This window comes from Protopterus annectens, chromosome 1.part1 (assembly GCF_019279795.1).
Source record: "Protopterus annectens isolate FY-2018-M chromosome 1.part1, PAN1.0, whole genome shotgun sequence".
Classification (NCBI taxonomy): Eukaryota; Metazoa; Chordata; order Ceratodontiformes; family Protopteridae; genus Protopterus; species Protopterus annectens.
In genome coordinates this window covers 235,005,279-235,023,309 of record NC_056726.1, presented here as the reverse complement: position 1 = coordinate 235,023,309, position 18,031 = coordinate 235,005,279, and the positions used below count along the sequence as shown (strand labels likewise).

The 18,031-nt window shown below is 38.9% G+C and overlaps 1 protein-coding gene across 1 annotated transcript in view; it reads left to right on the top strand.

Annotated features, from left to right (window-relative positions):
- The window catches only part of LOC122813235 (intraflagellar transport associated protein), a 431,576-nt gene extending 417,919 nt beyond the window's left edge, over positions 1-13,657 (top strand). Inside the window, exon 7 of the mRNA XM_044085449.1 lies at positions 13,253-13,657. Coding sequence (XP_043941384.1) covers positions 13,253-13,417 — 165 coding nt within the window. The 3' untranslated portion in view covers positions 13,418-13,657. The remainder of the gene's footprint in view (positions 1-13,252) is intronic.
- The last annotated feature ends 4,374 nt before the right edge of the window (positions 13,658-18,031 follow it).

Sequence of the window (18,031 nt, the reverse complement as noted above, 5' to 3'; positions counted from 1 at the left end):
CTGGGATGTGTGCCTATATAGGGCATTGTGCTCATTCTGTACCCTGATAGCTGAAAGATGATTAAGAATCCTGGTTTTAAGCATACAGTTTGTTACATAATAGCAGGTACATGCCTGACAGGTAGCCAGACAAACAACATTGGTGGTCCTACAGTTGGCTTTGGCACCAAACTGATAAGAGTTTACCTGTATTGGGATGAGTAAATCCTGCATCCTTATGAATATATCTGCAGGCCTTACAATTCCCACAGTCTCTAGTTCCTCTCTTGTCTATTACCTGTTGTCGATCACCCTTTCCTTCATGGCTCAAGATATCTTTTAGATTTTTGTTTCTCCTAAATACAAAATTAGGCCGGTCTCCCACCATCTTCCCAATCTTCTCATCCGTAAGCAAAATCTTCCAGTTTTGCCTGACAATGTCACATATTCCATGAATGTTAGTACTATATGTGAACATTAATCTTAATTTATTACCTCCATTAACCTTATTGCATACTTCTCCAGCATCATTACCCTGCTTTTTCAGCCAATGACATATTGAATCGAGTGATATTGCACACATCACTCTCATTATACCCTCTATTCACAAAGTGCCTCTTCAACAAGAGCACCTCTCTCTCATAATCCTCCTCTTCCGTACATACCCTGGACATTCTCCCCACCTGCCCTGTGACAATGTTTTTAAATGTAAAACGAGGATGGATGCTATCATAAGTCAGAATACTGTTCTTCCAGCACCCTTTTCTAAACAAAGTGGTTTTAAAACCCACTTCATCCTGCAGTATTCTAACATCCAGAAAATCTATCATGGTTTTGGAGAAATTGACCAAAACCTCAGGAAAGTGGTGGTCGATTCAAGGTACAGAATTAATTCCCTCAACTCTCTTTCATCTCCTTCCCACAAGAGGAAAATGTTATCCACAAAGCGCCTGTATAGGCATAACTTATCCCTCCACTTATTCTGAGAGCCCAGAACATATCATCTTTCCAAAAAGGACAGAACCAAGTTAGCATATGTATTGGCACAGGGGGTGCCCATGGCTAACCCCTGTACCTGTCGATATAGATTTCCTACACAAGTAAACACATTGTACTCTAACACTATATCAAGAAGTTTAGGTACTAGTTCTAATTTCCTTCTGTCCATCAAATGCAAATCATCCAATAGACTGAAAACAGCCCCTATGCCATACCTATTACTTATCACCGTAAAAAGACTTTGGACATCGTGTCACCATAATATTGCGTTTTTCACTGTCTACTGCAACATGCTCTTTAAGGGAGGTCAGAAAGTGCCTCGTGTCTCTCAATACTTACTTCAATAATGTCAAACAAGGTCTTAAGATACATTCCAACCATGTAGAAATGTTCTCCATAATCCATCCCCTCCCTGAGACTATAGGCCTAAGGGGGGGATCATGCATATTCTTGTGCATGTTGGGTAGTGCCTTGAAGACCGGAGTAACTGGGTTCTCTATCCACAGGAAATCCAACAGCTCCTTGTCCATTAAATCCATAGATATCATACATTTCAACTTTCCTTTCACCTCCCTAATTAAATTGTTAACAATAACAGGAGATAGGCGAACAAAGGTGGATGTGTCAGAAAGTAATTCTGCTAATTTACTGTGATATGTATCCTTGTTCAGGACCACCACCGCCCCACCCTTGTCCGCAGGTTTAATCACAATGTGTGTGTTGTGTTGTAGATCATACAATGCTTTTCTCTGTCCTATGGTTAAATTATGAAATCTCCTAACACTGGTATCCTGTAAATATGCCATAATTTCTTGTTCACAGACCCTAACAAATGTCTGCATGGTAGAGTTAAACATTGGAAAAAAAGTACTAGGGTGCCTCAGCACCAGTTGTTGTGACTGGCCGCCATTCCCAAACATGTCCCTCAGCATAGCATTTCTGCCGAACATCATGATGTCTATAACAACATCACTAAAAATACTATCATGGCTAGAGACAAAAGTGAGTCCCTTATTTAATACAGACAACTCATCATGAGAAAGAACATAATCAGATAAATTAAAAATGATACAGTCACCAGTCACTGTGATAGTCTCCTCTTTTTCTTTTCCCGGTTCTCGCTGTGCGAGCATTTCCAGTCGCCCTTGTTCTTCACAGGAGCTGGTAATTGGGCAAAAAAATGCCCACTGTCCCTGTTGGTAGCTAAGTCCTGTGGCTTGGCTCCCAGATCGGTATTCATATCATTAGTGTTGTCAACATGAGATGAACTTGTTGGTGTATGCTCTGCTACATTCAAAATAATCAACCCCTTTTTTATAGTCCCTGGTAGGCCTTCAGCAGTACCTGACATACCACTCTCATTGTTACTGCCCTCCATATTGCTTACTTTATCCCTCCGTGTGTTTTGTACTTTATGTTCTTTTCCCACATCACAGGGCGATTCACCAATGGTCCCTGATAACCTCTCTCATTTGTCGACTCCTTGGGCGCTTGATAATTATTCCGCCCCACTCTCCGTGATTGGATAAATCTTCCCATCACCAAAGAAGGTGCTGCAGACTGAGTATTAGCAAAATTAGAGGTTTCCCTTGGCCAGACAAAAATCTGGCCTGACATAAAGTCATTATAGTCCCTCTGTAATTTCTTAGCTTTGATCTGTTGCAGTCTTTGATCAGTAGTGGAAAATGTAGTAAGAAAGGCAAACAAACTAGTAAAAAACTGGAAAAAGCAACCTTGTAGCCGGAAAGCCAACTCTAACCCAAAAATATTCAAATTCAAAGTGACTTCTTAAACATAAAAGTTTTATTATTCTTCAAAAGAGTGACTCCTGTCACAGCTTCATCAGAAGAAAAGACAGTTAAAAACAGCTAACCAAACTGTTAAATACTCACATACAGGAAGTGACAAAAGAGTACATATCCTGTAGACTTAAGTTTAAAAATATGTAAAATTCTAATTAAAATCAAAACAGAATAATATATATAACAAACTACTTATTACTAAATAATATATATATTCATGATGTATATAAAACATAATTCTATTGATAATAATACTATAAAAACCTTTTCTGTATTTTTAACAGAAGTTCAAACACATTTACCTAAAATAACTCTTTAACTTCAATATACAAGAAATATTACAGTTCTCATTTAGACCAACAGGTCTAAATGCATCCAAGTTCAACTGCCAAGTTAGTTCAATGCACTCAAGCATGATTTCAAAAGAAATTAAAACTAACATGTCTTTTTTGCAGTTTAAATACGATTACGAACGCATTTTTTCAAGTATAGATGCTCTGTTAAACAAGTTAAAAACAAATAAAAATAAAAAATTAGTAAGAGATAGGGCTGTTTATTCATCTAGTCAGGCTTACCCTAACTTAATTACTAGAGTTCTAGGTTCTAAGACTACAGGATCAAATGGGTCCTCTACTACTTCTGATACAGAGCAAACACCGAATACAGTTGAGGAAGGTGAACAATCTACTGCCCCTGTTACACAAGGTGTGAGAAGAAGTAATAGATTAAAGGGTTCTTCAACTGTTAATAATAACAACAGATATCAAAAAACAACAGGTAGAGCTGGCCAACAAAATCAAGGTCCAGCTATAGCCCCTAATGAAAATGTTTTTTTAGGGAACAACCAGAGGAAACAAGAAGAAATAATAATTGAGAATAGTACACTTGTAGGACCTCAAATTCTCCCACAAGTACCCATTATATATACCAATCTTAAAAAAGATTTCACGATTTACAATTTTTCTACTTTAGAATTAGATTCTGATTTAGTGGAATTATTAGCATTGGGATGCACTTTTATTCCTAGTACCTACGGGAGCTTAGCTAAAACTCTTATCGACTTGAAATGTTATATACGCAAGTTGAATTTGAGAATGTTTTTTAATAATGAGACCACAAGTGACAACAACAAACTAAGACTACCTAGTGTCTTTAACCCTTCCATTCAACCTAATCTATTGCTTTTTGAGCAGATGTGTGAAATAGATATAAGACATCTTTTCACTATCCATAAAACAAATACTATTTCCAAAAGTATGAACATCTCTGATGAACAACGCCAATGGTTAAATAACCTACGTTCTTTACCAGTAAGGTTCTTAAAGCCAGATAAAGGGGGTGGGTTGGTGGTCTTTAACGACTTCCAATACAAGGAGAAAATGCTTGAGATTCTTATATCTGAGGCCTATGAAGATTCCTCCTTAAATGAGATTAATGTAACTATTTCCGGGACCTTTTTCTTGCAGGCAAAATCGATTTAGATACATACAATTATATTGATATTATTACACCAAAGTTGCCTGTAATGTTCGGAATACCGAAGATACACAAAGACCAACAAAACCCCCCCATGAGGGCATTAATAGATGGTAGGTCTTCCATGACCTACCCTAGTTCAAAATTGATAGACAACATTTTATTAAAATACGTGAAAAAAATTTCCACAATCTGTAAGGACTCTTGGTCCTTCCTTCGTGACATCAACAGTATTAAGTTCAATCCTGAGTTGAACTTTTTAACTGTTGATGTTACACACATCCATTCCACACAATGAGGCAGTGGAATGGATCCAACTTCTGATGGAAAGTTTAAATGCACCACAAGGGGAGATTGACGTTGTCTCTGAACTTCTAGGTATAGTGTTGTCTTCCAATTTTTTTGTATTTGATCAGAAATTTTATTTACAAAAACGTGGAGCCATGGGTGGCAGCCCTGTGTGGGGGGCGTTGCTAATTTATTTGTAGCTTTTTGGGAAAAGTGTTTTATTCTATCCAATGAATCTATAATGCAAAATATTAAATATTACACTAGATTCTTGGATGACATATTTATTCTTTTCAAAGGAACTGAATATGATGCAAAGTTTTTTGTCGACTATATAAACAGCACTACGGACTGTTTAAAATTTACCTTTAACTTCTCCACTAATGAAACAGAATATTTAGACGTGAGACTAGCCAAGGACTTTACAGAAGGGGTTTACTTTTCAAAGATTTACAGAAAGCCTACTTATTGCAATTCCTTCCTGCACTACACTAGCTTACACCCATCTAAACAGAAAAAATCTATAGTTAAGGGCCAGCTTGTACGTGCAGGAAGGATGTGCAGTACATTAAGTGATTTTAGAACTGAGTGTCAGTTTTTGAAGGATTTGTTTTTGAATCGTGGATACCCCATTTCACTTCTAAATGATCTCATTTTAGAAGTTGATTCTAAGCGGGTAAAGGGCATTTATAAGCCTTTGCTCGACCAAGTCATTGATGTTCAGTTTTCTACTGACAATGAAATATCAAATCAAAATGCTTCCACTACCCGTTTTGAACAATGTAGGAATTTTTCTTTGAGTTTTATTACCCAATACAATTTAAATTCTACTGACATTTGGGCTATAATTTTAAAAAATTGGCCGTTGGTTATTAATTCTGCTAACCTTACTGAAAAGTTAGGTGAACGCCCTTTTGTTATATATAGAAGAAGTAACAATTTAAAAGAAATTTTGCAACGCACGTCAAATTTCCACGGTTCTATGAGAGCCAGTGGCTCATTTAAATGTGGCCGTTGTAACATGTGTAAAGTCATGATGACAGGTAACTCTTTCTTTGTTAGAAATAAAAGGTATCAGATCAATCAAAGGATATCTTGTGAATCTAAGTCGGTGGTATACATTGCCTTGTGCAACTGTTGCCCATCCTTTTATATAGGAAAAACAAACCGCAAATTAAAAGAAAGAGTTTACCAACACCTTTACGCTATAAAAAAACCACTGCTTGAGAATGCTTTAGCAAAACATGTAAAAAACAACCCAGGGCATTCATTTAGTTTTATGGGTATTGACCAGATACCACAGAACATTAGGGGTGGCCCTTTTGAAATTATGCTTGAATGCATTGAACTAACTTGGCAGTTGAACTTGGATGCATTTAGACCTGTAGGTCTAAATGAGAACTGTAATATTTCTTGTATATTGAAGTTAAAGAGTTATTTTAGATAAATTTGTTTGAACTATTGTTAAAAACACAGAAAAGGTTTTTATAGTATTACTACTAAATGAATTATGTTTTATACATATCATGAATATATATATTATTTAGTAATAAGTAGTTTGTTATATATATTATTCTGTTTTGATTTTAATTAGAATTTTACATATTTTTAATTAAGCCTACAGGATATGTACTCTTTTGTCATTTCCTGTATGTGAGTATTTAACAGTTTGGTTAGCTGTTTCTAACTGTCTTTTCTTCTGATGAAGCTGTGACAGGAGTCACGGCGAAAACGCTCTTTTTTGAAGAATAATAAAAACTTTTGCGTTAAAGAAGTCACTTTGAATTTGAATATTTTTGGGTTAGAGTTGGCTTTCCGGCTACAAGGTTGCTTTTTCCAGTTTTTTAGTAGTGGAAAATGTACAATATACTGCCTCTAGTCATTTAGCATACCTGTCTTCCTTAAACTGTCTCTCAAGCCATTGCTGCAAAGTTTCTACATCATTACTCAGCTGCTTCCCTCTGGAGCAAAAAACTCCAGCAGCAGTCTCATGTATGAGAAGCCAGTATCTATATTTATTTGCTGCCACTTGGCCAGACGTTCTGGGTAATGCTCATCTTGGGTGGGCATACAGAACACTCTCATACATATACATATAGATATATAATATATGTTTGTGTGTGCATGCACACGGGTGGGTAGGTGTAATGTAGGTATATTTATACACAACAGTCCAGAACTGCTGAGTCCAACTGACTTCTACAGTGACCTCATAAACAGCTGCTATCCATCTACAGAGTTTATTAGGCAAGTAAGAGATGGAAATGGAGTGCCAGACCTTTCTTCCATGTTGCACATACACCACAAATACACCTGTGAATAATTTAGTCACCATTTTGCCTACTACTTGTCTTTGAGGACCTCCACCACCCTTCCCTGTTTCAAAAGCATGTCCTCTGTGCTGTCTAAATCTGATCTCCTTCCCACACCCCTCGTCCTCAGTATCTAAGTCCCACATGTCTGCTTCTGTCCAGTTGTACTTTAAGAGGATGTGGTTATTGCCCTTTAATGTCCAGCAGATTTGGTCCCAGGGGATGAAGAGCACCCTCTCTGTCCACATTCCCAGTCTTAGGTCCTGACTCTTCTGCCTTGAGGTCAGTTTAATCTTCAGTTTCCTCAATACCACAGGTTGATAAATCATTGTCATTGTGGATATTAAAGGCCACATAGGAGTCAAAGCCTTTGAAATCTGTGGCTCCATCAATGTTGCCATCGACATCACTGTTGCCAGTCTCAACTTCAACAGGGCCGGTGCATCCATCAGTGTCGGGCTTGACTTTTGTGAGCTAATGCTTGGTCTTGGCCCATTTGGGACTGAGCACTCCAACTCCAGAGTCATCCTTTAGCTGTTTGATGCTGAGGCCGCCAATGTTGACCAGGTTACTGGTAGTTATCTAGCCCTCAATAAGTCAGGGCAACTCTTCATCTTCATCGTTGGGTCAGCTGTCCATATTATCTGTTTTGTGGTGTTTCTTGTCTGGTGTTGAAACTTTGAAGTTGGCAGCCTCTATCTTAGGCATGAGATTGATTCCAGATTTGATGCTAATGGTGCAGGTGTCCCTGCATGAGTTCTTGTCAATGATATAGACTGAGGTTTCCTTAGGTGTATATTTAGATGCTGCAGCCATCATTACCCCTCACACACACACACACACACACACACACACACACACACACACACACACACACACACACACACAGTTTTAGCATGTCTGGCCCTAGGTTTTCCCCTTCTCCATTCCTCAACCTCCTTGTCCAAATTCAAGGGACTTAGTCAATTGCAAGCAGACGCAAACAGACACTTCAGAAAAGTCTGCCACTCTGAACTTAGATGATACCTAAGAATCTGATTCTCTCTCTTTCACCTCCTGAGATGATAACTAAAAATCTGATTCTCTCCCTTTCACCTCCTGATATGCTGGAGCTCATTAGTGTTAAGATTGAATGGCCCCTAGAGGTTCAATCTGAATTTGAATGTTTACTTAATGAGACATTTCTCTCCCCCAAGCCATCCTCTTGTATGGCTCCCCCATGAATAAATAGTTCAGCTGTTGATTCCAAATGCATGACAGAACCCTCACATTGTGGCACCAATCCTAAAGTGGCCCAGTATTATCCTTCAGTTTCCTAAGATCTGACCAAGCTGGTCAAAGCAATCATTGACGGACTACATAATTGTTTCACCTGCTTATTAAAAGGCTCCTAAATCCCATGCCAAAGATGCCCACTCACCCAGCAAAGAATAATAAAACACTGGACAGACTATAAATGAGTTTTTTCATTTCCCACTTGGTTTCATGGCTAACCATACCATGAATTTGGACTAAACTGCTGTAGATAGTTCAACCAAGGTGGCAGGCATATATATGATGGGTCACCTCCACACTTTCCTTTTTTAGATTTTATATGCTGAAAACTTAAAGGACAGCTGTATGAACATCCCATTGGATGGAACCTCACCTTTGGACAATGTATGAAAGCTTTGCTTGAGAAACAGGAGCAAAAGCAACACACTCATAAATGTTTGGGTGAACAATATGTGAAAGCTGAGCTTGAGAAACAGGTGTGCAAAAACAACATGCTCATAAATTTTGTGGTGAAATGTCAGGCTTCTTAGTGCTTGCTCTCTTGAATGCAGCAGAGCCCACTTCAGCTGTAGATTTCATACCCCCAACAGAATAATTCTAGATGTTCTGGTATGGGCCATGGGAAATCTGGTAACTTCCAGAATGTCTGTGCTCCCATCAGAGATGTTTTAGCACAATAACCAAGGGTACCATATTTCTTTCTTGGGAGGACAGCACTGAGCTCCCTTAGGTTTTGCTCCACTACTACTTTATGGAGAGAGGTAGGGGGTCCTCTCTTCTACCACTTGCTAGCACGGAAAGCCATCACATGCAGCATAAACAATACACGGGAATTGATGCCGACAAAGTTTATAGTCATTTAGAAGAAAATTCAATTATGGCAGTAGAACAAAAGGGCAATAAAAGAAAGTCATATGGAACAAAGGATCATTTGTTGTTAAAGTTATAGTGGAGAACTGTAAAAAGAGGAAGAATCTAAGTATGGCATGGATTGACTATAAAAAAGCATTTGGTAGTATCCCACATTCATAGATAAAAGAGTGTTTAAAATTGTATAAGATACACCCTACACTGATTGACATTGTTATAGTAACCATGAAACAGTGGCAGACCACTTTGCAATTAAGCCATGATAAAGGACAGATTATTATCCCAAGGATAAAAATTCAAAGGGGGATATTCCAGGGTGACTCGTTGTCACCGTTGCTATTTTGCCTTGCCATTAATCCATTAAGCTGTTTACTTAACAGCTTAGGCCATGACTACAATTTGGCTTCTAGAATACAACAAAGTCTAATGACTTCTCATCTTCTCTTTGTTGATGATTTAAAACTGTATAGCTCATCAGATGAAGAACTGAAAACACAGCTGCAGGTTGTCAAAACTTTTTCAGACGATATTGGAATGTCATTTGGTCTTGATAAATGTGCAAAAGCAACCTTTAAAAACGGAAAACTGCAGCACCAGGAAAACGTCAGTTTGGGACAAGAATGTTATATAAAAGAACTTGAGCAAGAGGGAGTGTATAAATACTTGGGAATTGATGAAGTATTAGCAATAAAACATGAACAAATGCGAATAAAGCTCAGTAAGGAGTACTTTAGAAGACTTAAATTAATCCTGAAAACAGCATTGACATCTAAGAACAAGATCCAAGCCATAAATCAGTTTGCTCTTCCTGTCCTAACTTATAGTTTTGGAGTGATTGACTGGCCCCAAAAAGTGTTGGCTAGATTGGATATTAAAACAAGAAGAATGCTTCATGCTCACCAAATGATTTATAAAAATCAGTGTATACCAAGATTATATATTCCCCATTCCAAAGGAGGGATGGGCCTCCTTAAAATTGATTACATGTATAGATCTGCAATTTTGGGACTCCACACTTATCTACTGACCTCACAAGATCCAAATGTAGTGAACGTTTTGAAACATGAGGAGAATAAATGTAAGATGACATCTCTGCTTAATTTAGCAGGAACATATCGATGTCAAGCAGGAATGGAAATCAAACCAAAAGTAGATAAAAACCAGGCAGCAACTGAATGTGCAAAAAAAAAATAAAAGAAAGAATATAAGGTGAAGGACCAGATGAGAAGGCAAGAAATGTGGAAGAAACATAAATACAGTTGCAAGGATAGAAAACTTCTGGAAGAGCCTCATGTTGATCAAGAACAAATGTAGGAATGGTTAAGGAGAGGTGAATTCACATCAGAAATGAAAGGGTAATATTGGGAGTCCAAGATAGTGGGCTACATACATGTTGGTTTACAAAGTCCATTGAACATGTGGGAGAAAGAGACATATGTAGGTTTTGTAAAACCAAATTGGAAATAGTCACACACCTTATTGCTGGTTGCGATGCACTAATGGCAGAGGGACTGTATGCTGAAAGGCATAATAATGTGGCGAGAGTGTTACACTGGAGAGTGTGCAAACATTATGGTATAGAAGTGACCGAAAAACACTGGAAACATGAGCCACAAAGAATCATAGAAAATGATGAAGTTTATATCACATGGGATCACTCAGTACCAACAGTTCAAATGATAGATGCTAGAAAACTGGATATAGTGGTCCAAAAAAAGAAGACAAAAGTAGCATTGATTATTGGAATCGCCACACCTAGTGACTACAGTGTCTTGCATACAGAGAGACACAAAGTCATAAAATACCTTCATCTGCAGGCAGAAACGAGAGCCATGTAGAAGAAAAATACCAAGACAGTTCCAACAGTAGTAGGAGCAACTGGTCTTATAAAAAAGAATTTACAGTTACATTTAGATATGTTACCAGTTCATGTAACACCATACGAATTGCAGAAGGAGTCATTACTGGGCACATTGCGGGTGCTGCGAAGAGCACTTTTGGCTAACATCAATGAGTGAAACAATACTAATTTCATGAAGTTTAATCGTAATTTGACATAGGAATGGGGTCCATTCCCGTCATGGTATTAGACGCCCAAAGACTTGGAGAAATTAAAAACAGCAAGAATACAGTGTCCAGAGCTTAGTTTAAATCATCTTTGAGCCTTCCCAAACTGCAGTCTCTCCATCTCCCAAAAATTCCCAGCTGTCAAAGAGCTACAAGCTAAACATGAGGCACAGAGCTAAGCTAAACTTGAGGCTCAGAGCCTCTTCCAGAAAAAGAGCCATGCAGGAGGTCCTGACATACCACAGAGGGCTAAGCTTTTACTAAAAGTTCTTTTTGGTACCAAAAAAGAGGCAAAGGACCATTCTTTGCTTGAGTGGCTTAAATCAGTGCATTTTGACTCAGCTCTTTTATATGATTATTGTACAGTCGATCATTCTTTCTGTCTGTGCAAAGGAGGCTGGATGCACTTTATGCATACCAGCATATCGAGATCACCAGAGCCCAGGAGGTTCCTACACTTCTGGGTAGTAACCAGTCATTTTCACTGCTGGACACTGCCATATCACCACAACTCCCAGGGTATTCACCAAATGCACAGTGGCAGGGCAGCTACTCTTAAGCTGCAGGGTTTTTAATTACTGGCTGCTAGCATCTCCAGCTGTCGTAGTCTAATTACCTTCCATAGCTCATTCCATGGGCTTATCTAGTCCTTAGGAATAACCATGAGCACTATGAAGTTCTACCTTATGACTGTACAGTCAACTGCCTTTATAGACTGCAGACTGAACACTCTGGCTTTTCAATTCTTCATCTGCTGCACAAGATACAACCCATCAGATCCACAAATCATAGATAATCCAAAGTGACACAGTCCCTTTGGCTCTCTGTGTTTGGGTACTGGGGTTCATGGCACCCACCATCCTCATGATTTTTTAAGAGGGTTCTTCAGTGGACCTTCAAGGTTCAATGTAAATTTATTAGAAGTTCTGATCAAACTATCCAGGAAGTACAAGGAACATATATCTCCTCGTGGATCCTCAAGTACAGCCTTTCTCTAGACAGACCCTTTCAAGCCCCATTTGCATTAGTGACTGAAAAATATGGAGATTGTGGCATTAATGGGGATGCCACCCCCTTTTACAGATGAATTTAACAGATAATCTAAGTACAGAGCATTGTTTTAATGTTGCCTGGAAACTGCTACTCCATCAATTGGTTGTACCTATTTGGATGATGTGGCAGCTGTCAACTTGCAGATCTGCTGCAGAATTTTGACAGATGTAGGCAAACACTGGGCAGAACCAGTGTTCTCCATTACTGTCCTTGATCTGAAAAGAAACACTAGGATGGGGCAGCAATTTTACTTTCCTTGACAGACTAGCATTTCCAAGAATGCACTGTCTTTCACAGTGGTATGCATTATAAGAAAAAGGCAAAATAAATTGAACCTGTAGGGTGGATGGATGGTTCAGTATTTTTTCCTGAATGTATGTCTTATGATTGAAACAGACTTTCTAATAAAGTCAAAAACAATGAGAGGATTCAAGAAAGCATATGGCACCCATAAGACAGTTGTTTTGGGGAGTGTGGAGAAAATATGTTTATATTAAGTAGAATATTTTTCACTATGTAGAAAAATAAGATTATGTGAGATGAAGCAGTCTCATTTCTATTATAAATTTGTTTCTATATGGTATAAATAGTAGATCTTTGAGGGAGGTCTCAGGAAGTTTGTCTTTACTTTCTTTATTCCACTTAATTTATTTGCTAATAGGTTACACGGATTATTTAATCAAGTAATTTTCTGGGCTATGCCTTATCTAGATCTTTACAAAAAAGAAAGAAATTAAGAAAAGAGTGAATTACCTTGCCTTTGTATCACTTATTGGGAGCAAAACTGTTAAGGAACTTGACAGAGTATGGCCACTCTCAGTAAAACAGTGTTGATGTTACACTTAGAGACTGACATGTTTGACTGAGTTCCCATTGAAAAGCCACCATTATATTAAGTCCACATGCCACTGTTGCAGAATTAAGTATGGAATTTTCTTTTCTATCATTTATGTTAAAAATTGGTGAAATTTTGTGTCACTGCTTCAGAATTTTTAAATTTTGATCTTTCTTAATGCACTTTAGGTGGTGCAACTGATTGTCAGATTATATACATTAATCATGCTTACTTGCTTATAAACATATTATCTATTTGCCTGTGCTTACTCTTTAATTTTTCTTTTTCTCTTGTAGGTGTCCCATGATGACGTGCAACCTTTCACACTTGATAAGGATTTTGATTATGACAATGTGGCCTTGTCAGCAAAATTTTCAGAAGCAGAACTATATACCATGTCAGATATGTTAAAGCACAAGAAACCCTGTTTAGACAGTGACACTGAAGAATTTGAGGACTGACCCATAACCACCCACAGATCCTTCAGTCATATCAGGAGAGTAATCTGCTGTAGTCAGATGGCAGGGAGTTAAGTCGGTGCCAACATGAAATGCTGTAACTGCCTTTGGCCTAATGACTCTAAAAAGACATCTAGAACAGTACCTAGCTGCAAAGCTCCATCATTAAGTGATACCAAACTACATAAGCATTTACACTTCTCTAAAAAGTAAAAATTAACATCTTAGATTATTTGCATATTATATTGGTTTATTGTTTATCTGAAGTGTTCAGTTATATTAGTGTAGGATCCTTGCTTACTAGTTCTCATCTTTTTCAGTGGTACAGTAATTTGGTGAAGTTGGACTGGTCACATTGCAAATTTATTTCACTATAATATACAGATCATTAACAGCACTGTAATAGGATCATAGTCTAGTACAAAATAGATTTTGCAAGCTTATATACAAAAATGTTGAAGTTTGCTGTATTCAGTTTGACTTGCATTGCCAAGCTTATTTTCAGTAGTACTATACTGACATCAATTTCTGCAAATCAAATTGTTTACAGGGTAAACAATAACCTGCAGACTGTTTCAGAGTCTATATAAAGTGCCATTTGTTTTGCATATTGATCCAGCTGTATGTTTGGGAAGGTCAGGCTGGTACTGAGCGCTGCCTTGGCATGAGGGCAAAAAACAACATGGACAGTACTGGAGAAGTGACATGCACCTAATTTTATTAATGTTCTTTTTGCTGGTTAGTGTCATTTGAAGGGTTTTGTTGATAGCGTGGAGGACATTTGCAAGAGGCACCCACTCTAAGTTCTGGTTTTCATCAGTTGTTGCACCTAATTTTTTTCTGCCATCACTTCATGCTCATTTTCTTGTACTTTTTTAGTGGTTTAGGAGAATTGTTTTGTAAGAGTTTTGCGGAAACTCTATACTTCTTCAGTGCCTTTACTCTCCTAGTCACTTTCTTCCTCTCAATCCTTAATTTACTTGATTTTCAGGCTAGCAGTTTTGTTTGGCTATCTGAAATTTTTAGTTTAGTTTATTGTTAGGTAATGTAGTATTTAGTAGGTTTACAATTAGTCTAGTTAGCTGTTTAGTGTATTTTAGTGTGTTTTTCTTGACAATTTTTTTAAATCATAGCTAAATTGTTAGGATAGAAGTATGATATTTCTATTAGAGTTAGTATTAATTGTATGTGTGTGTGTATGTGTGTGTGTGTGTGTGTGTGTGTGTGTGTGTGTGTGTAAGAAAATGTTTAATTTGCTGTGTTATACTATTTCTTTCTGACGTCAGACAAACCTTAAGGGTTTAAAAGGTGTTTGGATTGCAAACACAAAATCCCTCCCCTAGACCTGCACTCTTTTTGTGTATATTGCTTAGGTACTACCCACCTACAGACCAGTTGTGACATTTGTGCTACCTTTGGGCCTAGGGCTGTTCAAGGCAAAAAAGAGAAGCTTATTTTAAAATGATTACTTCCCCCTCAAACAGGGTCTTCATATTCTGCCTCTGTAGTGATGTCTTCTGAATCTAGGCCAGTTTTTGCAGTCTCTACCAGTAAGAGGGAAAAGAGGAAAGAAACAAGTGAAAAGATAAGCACAGAAAAAAGGAAAAGTCTAAAAAAAATAAGATCTGAGGAAAAAGAGATCTGAAAAATAGAGGAAAAATTTCCTCAGATCCATCTGATCCTTCACGTCTGGTACCTAAGGCATCAAGGTAATTGGATCCATCATCTAGTCATGTCTGAACTCTCTCTCTCCTTGTACTAGATTTTCACTGGAGCCAGTGAGCCCATGGCATGGCTTCATTCAGCCATTTTGCAGGAGAAATGTCTTCCCAGATTTTCATCTATAGCTTCATGGATCCAATCCAACAGATGTCTCACTGGAATGTATATCAACTATATAATGAGGAAATTCCTAAGGACACAAATCCAGTTGGAAGACCTCCCAGTGGTGTCCATGAAGGGAGCACTAGGAAAAGGCCCACTGACACATCATCTTTTTCTCCTGCACCACCTCACCTTTTGAAACTGGTTCCCATGGGTCCAAACCCTTCCAGTGCACCTCTGTCAGACCTGATAATAAAGGGCACTTCGGCATCAACATCTCTTACTCTCTTGATCCTAATTCTGTTGGATCTAGATGAGTCTTGGAGCCAAAGCATCGATGTCAGGTTCCCAGTGGTGGAATTTACTCCAAGGCTTTCTGCACCATCTCTTCCTCTCGGGGCCTTGGCACTCAATAGCTGTGGTTAGAGGACATCCTCAGAGCTGACATCAATTGGACTAGAAAGAGTTTCTGCTTCCTCAGTTCCTATTGCGGCATCGGCTTTTGAGGCTGTAGAAAAGGGCTTTGGCTGGACCAAGAAACGGGGGGGGGGGCAAACCTTGAATTTGGATCTGTCCCGACTCCCAGTAGATCCTATGACTTATTCCTCTCATTCTGATAAACATGGATAGTGACAACCTGTAAGCTTCAAGGGTACTCGATGTTCGAGTTTCCAGTCTGATTCCAACCTGTCTCCAGAAGAACCCCAGAGACAAGTTCCTAGGAAACAGGCATGCAAATGGAAGCTCTTAGACTCCTCTCTTAAGTCGGTCACTGAAGACACTGATTTGGATGAAGGTGATGGTTCCCCTAGATCCCCCAGATGTCACTTTTTCAGACTTCATAGAATTGATGAAGCAGAAGGGGGGGTTGGTCTACTGAAACCCTTTCCCCAGAGAAATCAGTGTTCCTAGAAGCTTTCAGAACTGGTTAATTTGCCTCCTGGGTGGTCTCCACCCAGGATACCCTTATAGATCTCATGGCACAGAGGGCATGGAACACTGAAATGTTAGAACCCATCACAAAAAAAACAGACTGGATTTTGGTGGCTCCAAAGGATGGGAAATAGACAAAAGGGCCCCCAGTAAATGCCATAGTAGTAGCAGCAGTGATGAAGAAGGAACTGTCTGAGGTGAGTTCTTCTGTTCGTCCCTCTAACAGGGAGTCTATGGCATTGGACAGGGTAGATAAACAGACTTATGCTTCAGCAACGTTTACACTTACAGCACTGAGCTACCTTACACATATGACTCTGTTTTAGAGGGACTTGAGCAAGGAGACTTCCAAGTCTCTCTCTCAGGTAACTTGCCACTGGATGTTCAAAAAACAGTGGATGCCTAATTGTCTATCCAATGATCTGCCTCTAATGTAGCCATGCACCTACTCTCTAATGCAGCAAATGGTACAATATAAGCAGCTGGCACAGACATTACCATGTGTCATTATGCCTGGATGCAGCTCTGTGACTTTACAGAAAGCTTAAAGATATTCTTTTATTAATGCCCCTTTCAATGGCTGCACTCTATTCAGACCAAAAGTTAAAGAAACCCTTACTAAGAGTGAGAAGGAGGGTAAGACCCTGTCTGCCATGGGAATCCATTTCTCCACCCTTCAGAAGTCATATTCAAGGAAGCAAAGGGTGGCAAGAAAATGTGGTTCAGAAAATCACAGGATTTTCACCAAGGCCTTCCTGGAGACAGAGGAGGAGGTAACGTGAAAGGAAGTCACCACAGGGGCAGACCTCATAATCGGGGGTTTTCATGGTCCTTTCACTGATAAACACTATCAGTGCTCCTGAAGGATTACCTAGTTGTCATACTCAGGAGGCAGTTTGGGGTGCTTAACCTTATACCCACAAATGTGGCACAATATTACTTCAGATTCTTGGCTGCTAAGGATAATTAATAGAGGCTAAACCATCCCATTTTTGTAGCCTCCACAAAATAGATTAATGATTCCCAGTATTCCACACAGACAGTTGGAATCTGCAGCAACATAAGTCTCAAAGTTGCTTGAAAAAAAGTCATCTAACAGGTGCCTCCAGACCAGTTAGGATCTGGAGTCTACTCCAAGTTCTTTTTAGTTCCAAAGAAAACAGTGGACCTCAGGCTAATTTTGGACCTCAACCACCTCAGTCACTTTGTGAAAAAGTTCTTTATGGTCATCATATGTATTACCTCTGTTAAGGAGGGACAACTGGGTGTGCTTTATAGATCTTCAGGATGCCTACTGTCATATAAAGATACAGAGGCAGTCTGAGATTTTTTCATTTCCAGCTTGGTGCCAATTATTTTCAGTTCAAAGCACTGCCATTCAGTCTCACCACAGCACCCCCCCCCGGATATTCACCAAGATTATGGCAGTGTCCGTAGCTCATCTCCGATTGCAAGAGGTCCAGGTCATTCCATATTTAGACAACTGGTTCTTAACTGATTCTTTCAGAGAGCTACTGCTACAAAAACAGATAATACTACTCCACCTTACAGATCTTTTAGGGATTACAGTAAGTCATGCACAAAGACAGCTGTTTTCCACACAGCAGGTCAAATTTATAGGATATCATATCAAGACAGTTCTTTAATTTGCCAAACTTCCAGAAGCAAGAGTGCAGTCCTTAAGACTAATGGCTTCTCTAGTAATCCAACATCTTCACCCACAAGCAAAGTTGGTTCTTCATTTGCTAGGTCTGATGGCCTCTACCATCACTTTAGTTCCACTAGCGAGATACCATATGAGAGTATAACAGTAGACTCTTTCAGTCCAGTGGTCACAGGGTCTTCACCCCCTCCACACTA